This window comes from Acipenser ruthenus, chromosome 4 (assembly GCF_902713425.1).
Source record: "Acipenser ruthenus chromosome 4, fAciRut3.2 maternal haplotype, whole genome shotgun sequence".
Taxonomy (NCBI): Eukaryota; Metazoa; Chordata; class Actinopteri; order Acipenseriformes; family Acipenseridae; genus Acipenser; species Acipenser ruthenus.
In genome coordinates, this window is record NC_081192.1 from 68,311,282 (window position 1) to 68,317,281 (window position 6,000).

Genomic DNA, 6,000 nt, shown 5'->3' on the forward strand with positions numbered 1-6,000 from the left:
CATCCATCACCATGGGGAAAGGCAAAGAACTCACAAATGAAAAGAGACAAATGGTTGTTGACCTTCATAAATCAGGCAATGGGTACAAAACAATAGCTAGAAAAACTAAATATAGCACTTACCACTATTAGGGCAATAATTAAGAGTTCAAAACCACTGGAACAGTGGTAAACTTGCCTGGTAGAGGACGCAAGTGTATCTTGCCCCCACGCACAGTGAGGCAGATGGTTCGGTAGGCAAAGGGGAATCCAAGGGCCACAGCTGGAGAATTACAGAACTTGGTTGCATCCTGGGGTCACCAAGTCTCCAAATCTACAATTAGACACCACCTCCATGCCAATAGGCTATTTGGAAGGTTGCCAGAAAAAAGCCTTTATTGAGAACAACCAACAAACGTAAGCACCTGGAGTTTGCTAAACGGCATTGGCACTTCGATTGGAACCGGGTGCTATGTTCAGATGAGACGAAAATAGAGCTCTTTGGCCACGCACACCAGTGGTGGGTTTGGCGTCGAAAGAAGGATGCGTGTGCAGAAAAGAACCTCATACCTACCGTAAAATATGGTTATGGATCTTTGATGTTATGGGGCTGTTTTGCTTCCACTGGTCCTGGGCTCCTTGTTAAGGTCAACGGCATCATGAACTCTACCCAGTACCAGGACATTTTAGCCAAAAACCTGGTTGCCTCTCTCAGGAGGCTGAAACTTGGCCGCAGGTGGACCTTCCAGCAATACAATGACCCCAAGCACACATCAAAATCCACAAAGAAATGGTTAATTGACCACAAAATCAACATTTTGCAATGGCCATCTCAGTCTCCAGACATGAACCCCATTGAAAACCTGTGGTTTCAATTGAAGAAGGCAGTCCATAAGCGCAGACCAAAGGATATCAGATATCAATAATCTGGAAAGATTCTGTATGGAGGAATGGTCTAAGATCCCTCCAAATGTGTTCTCCAATCTCATTAAACATTATAAAAAAGACTCAGTGCCGTTATCCTTGCAAGGGGAGGGTGAACAAAGTAATGAAAACAAGGGTGCGAATAATTGTGACACTTCATTTTTTTGGGAAATAAATTTATAATTTGAGAAATGTGTAATTTTGGTTGATTCCATTGAATCATTAACCCTTTGCAGTCCATTGTCGGACCTGGTCCGACATTGCAATTATTCCTATCCGGTCCATTGTCGGACCCTGTCCAACATCATAAAAAAAACGCAAAAATGGGTTTCTAGTCGTTTTTTCTACGGAAAAAGCCGAGAAAACCATTCAATGGACGAGTAGGAGCAACAGGAGCCGAGGCAAGCCGATAAAAAAACGGCGTATCTCATGAATAGTCATGCCTGCCCCTGGCATCCCGATGAACAAAAAACAATAATAAACAACTAACACTTTCACACAGAATTCAAACATTGTCGATCGTTTCGCATGCAAAAACACACGCTTTGAAAGCTCTGCTGACAAGCTTGTTATCCCGAATAACCCGAGCTTTGAAGCCAATTGAATGAGAACTCATGTTTCGCTTCTCACTCATTGTGAACTGATACTGTAACCAGCTTTACTTGGTAGTTGTGAATGAATGAATGAACGATCGGTTTCCATGTGAGGTCAGTCACGTGAAACAAGAGTGTCACGTAGATCAGCCACGTGAAATGACAGCGTCAAGTTATCCACTAGTCTTTAACAGTTTTTATCCCTTTGGTACCAGTAATAAGTGTCGAGGAACAAGTAAAGTGTGATGTCGATTTAAAAAAGAGGCAGGGTGCATATATAAAAGAAAACTACATGGAAACATACACAACCCGAAAGTACTACCAAAATAGAGTGAGAAAAAGCTGAAACTTTGTTCCATTGTTGTTAAGAGAGCTAATTTTTTGGATTTCTGCCATTCGGAGTTCCTGGATTTTTTATACGGTTCATAATTTGCAATTCTCACCTGTTAGACAAAAAGGTACTGGATCTGGCACAAATTAACCCCTGGCTCAAACTATTCAAATAGTTTGTGTGGAGGCTGTGTGGTCCAGTGGTTAAAGAAATGGGCTTGTAACCAGGAGGTCCCCAGTTCAAATCTCACCTCAGCCACTGACTCATTGTGTGACTCTGAGCAAGTCACTTAACCTCCTTGTGCTCCGTCTTTCGGGTGAGATGTAGTTGGAAGTGACTCTGCAGCTGATGCATAGTTCACACACCCTAGTCTCTGTAAGTCGCCTTGGATAAAGGTGTCTACTAAATAAACAAATAATAAATAAATGCCATTTGAAGTTATGAAAGTAATAAGTAATGGTCACACACATACCTTTTGATAGCAACTAACTCTCCAGACTCATTGCTTTTTCCCATTAGAACACTTCCATATGTTCCATCTCCCAGTTGTTTTAGAATTGTGTATCGATTCATTTTTCAATATAAAAAAGTTATCGCAATAAAATAATTTAAATGTCTTTTTGTCCTTTTCCCACCAAAAAGCTCCAGTTCACTGGTGTCATAAAATAAATAGTGGCATTACTGTTACAATAGGTATAATGTTGACAAGTGGATCATCCCCAAGCGGAAGAAACTTTTTCTCCCAGTTATAGTATCCAGAGGTTAAGAAGATCAAGCGAAGAATCTCTTTCCATTGTGAATCTCCTATGAAATGAAAAACAGGAAAAACTGTTAATACAACATGACCTGTTAAGTAATTAACAAGGAATAAAAATTTATAAATTGGTCAAATAATTAAGTTAAAAGCAACAACGGTAACCTGCCATACATTTTAAAAGACATAAACAGTTGTTTTCCTTCGTATACAACACATAGCAGTCTTAAATGAGTTGAACTGAACAATGCACAAAAAATAGGATTTAAGGTTCATACTATTTTTATTTTTTTTTTCAATCTCCTGATCACCAATTGTTGCCAAACAAACAAAAAAATCTCTCCCACACACACCACAAACAAGTATTGGGAAACTTTTTGGGGAGAATAGTAAAAAAAGGAAGGAAAACACACTCAGTTAGCAATAAAGAAAACAGCCTGATGGTGAACACTACTGAAACTAATCGTGGACGTCTAATTTAATTTAGGGGCTCCTACTTTTAAGTAGTAGATTATTTTTTCTTATTTGTGTAATTGGGGGGGGGGGGGTCCCCATTCAGAAACAAGTGTAGAAACAAAGAATTTGGCTCTAAATTTCTAAGTGTTTACACAAGATTTTGACATACTATAAGCAATGTATCTGTTGTGTATTCCTGCAGCAACAATATATGACCGCTATTAAAATTATACTGGCATAAACATCTACGAAGAAAAAAAAAAGTCTGAATTGGACTGGTTTGTTTGATAAAAAAAATAATAATAATTTGACATGCACTGTTCGTTTTATTTAACAAATGTATAGAATATTTTCATGCATACCTAATTGTAATTTATACATGCCTTCTCGAATACAAATTATGTGTAAACCTTTTATTTATTTTCAAGACGTGTTCTCTAAAATTATTTCTGTAGTGTGTCCAATTTAATAATTGTATTAGAATATTAAAAGGAAATACCATTACACTTTTTTTAAAACTGTTACTGCTATCAAAGTTAAATTGTGGTCCTAAATCCAGTGCTGCAATTATTACAAAGGTTCAAAGCAGACAGGTGAATTTGTGAGTGTCCGCTCTTGTACCTTCAGATTTGATATTATCAAAAGATGTGTAACAAAATCCAATCACAAAAAAACATGGACTTTGACAAAGTTTGTATAGACATTTTTTGTATCGACTCTTTTTGGCCCGATTGTCAAATCTATTACTACAATATTTTCTTTCTGAATGAAAATATTACAATTCTAAAATAAATGTAGAATAAAAAAGAACAGCAGTAATGAAAAAAATGACAGTAAATATCTGAGTTTAAAACCAGAGAAACGTGACACAATGCTTGTCTCTAATGTACCATTCATTTGCAAAACTGTGTAGGATTTTAGCTACTGCATTTCACAGTGGGACGTATAAATACCACCACCTTTACATCTTTATTAATCTTTCTGGTGTTTTTTCTCCTTGGATGATTTATTGATCACCTTATTAACATTACTAAACACAATAAGAATACAGTGGAAAGATTTGGCACTTGTTAAAATGTACTAGTGCTTCCTTCTCTAGATCTATTTCAAGACAATACAGTTAAGGCTATTTTCTAAAAGTTCACCATACTTGTAATCCCTTCATTTATAAAATATCATTAAGGTTACAAATTAGTACCATAAGTGTTTTCACAAAATAAATACAGTACTTCCCATATATGTAAAAATATGAAGGAATTATATTTGTGATTATTTTTGCTGAAAGGATCATTAAAAAGAGGGATACAATTGATGGCTCTGATATAGTATGGATGAACATTGCTACATGGTATAAGCCTTCATTTAATGAAAGTTGATGAAAACCTTTTAACAGATTGCCTACCAGCACTAATACTCTACAAACTGTAATTGGTTTGGACATGGTTTACGGAGAATCAGAATTAACAGTGAGCTGAGGACAAATGATTTACACAAGGTCACTGCATACAGTACACAAACAAAAACACAAACATCTTTATATTAATTTTGTGTTTAAATGTCATTCTAAATTGTGAAATGTAAATTCCTATTAACTCACTTTTGAACAGGGAAAGTAAGTTGAGAGACAGGGAATGTAAGTTGAGAGATTGATGAAAAGAAAGGTCAGATATTATATTATGCCTGCTCTTTTAACTGCTGATTTTTTTGGGATGATTACCCCAGGGAAAGTTTAGGATAGGCTCACACATATACACAGCTTAATAGAATGGGTAGCCAATATTTTTGTTCAGACGTTTTCTATTGACATTGCTTATTTTCTAATGCACTGAAATCGGTGTTACAGTTTAATTATAAATAGCATCATACCCACTGCAAATCTTGTGAAATATAATTTGGAGATTAATAAAGATGGGTGGGAGGTTAGTATACTTCACTGTATCTCCCAATGCCCATTGGGTAATAGTCGTAATATTAATAATACAATATAAATCCATATTTTTTTTTTTTTTTTTTTTTTAATAACATAAATGTACCTACAGTACCAGTACAAGCATTTCAAAAGCAGGTCCACATAAATCTGGTAAATGTCTAATTAACATAGAAAATGGCAATTTAGATAAATAAAAATAGAAAAAATGAACCTACAATTAAGAAATACAAAACAGAGTATATATAAAACATAGCATATAATAATTCAAAATTACAGTATGCTTCTCCTGCTCAGTTGTAACAGATTTAATTAAATTACGATGGCAACGAAATGTACACACGCGATGAGTGTTTTTATTTATAATATTATTATTATTATTATTATTATTATTATTATTATTATTATTATTATTAATAATAATAATAATAATAATAATAATAATAATAATAATAATAATAATAATAATAATAATAATAATACGCAGATATGGCATTATTCACGTATTTTTCAAGGTGTTTTTTCAGACAGGTTATTATATTGCCACTTACCATACTACCAACACATCCTGGCAGTAAACAGCGCTGTTGTATCAAAACTGCCAATCATTTTTCTGGTAGAATTTTAGATTTTGTATGCAATCATTTCTATTTCACGCTTACCTCTTAGCTTTATCACCTGTGTCGATGCCTGCAGAGCGCTTAATAATATTATTACGCGTGCGTTACACTCTTCCTCCTGTTTCTGATAGCTTTGACTCTCTCTCCTTGGCAACGGAGCACTCCACCACAGAACATTGACACTGCCAGATGGGCAGCAGTATTTCCAGACGTATCGCGCTGCCTTGTGGGATACTTGTAGACACGGAAGAAGTTCAGTTTTGCTGAAAATGCGGCCAAATATAGAATTGCGGTGTGTGACACGGCGGCGATATTGTGATTATTTTAAAAATATGTATAACAGAAAAAATATGGTGGAATTTTAATGGCAAGCATGGGCAGTATGGGAAGTTGACAAAAGTGACGGGTAGCAAATAA

At 35.5% G+C, this 6,000-nt stretch overlaps 1 protein-coding gene across 6 annotated transcripts in view; it reads right to left on the bottom strand.

The window, feature by feature from the left end:
- The window catches only part of LOC117400455 (serine/threonine-protein kinase MAK-like), a 36,831-nt gene extending 31,059 nt beyond the window's left edge, over positions 1–5,772 (bottom strand). For 5 of the 6 annotated variants that reach the window (XM_034000460.3, XM_034000457.3, XM_059022687.1 and 2 more), the window contains exons 1-2: positions 5,626–5,772; positions 2,299–2,630 (exon numbers count right to left, since the gene is read on the bottom strand). In XM_034000460.3, coding sequence (XP_033856351.3) covers positions 2,299–2,399 — 101 coding nt within the window. In that variant the 5' untranslated portion in view covers positions 2,400–2,630; positions 5,626–5,772. Of the gene's footprint in view, positions 1–2,298; positions 2,631–5,514 lie in introns of all 6 variants that reach the window. The other variant, XM_059022685.1, reaches the window with a different exon arrangement.
- Between the last annotated feature and the right edge of the window lie 228 nt (positions 5,773–6,000).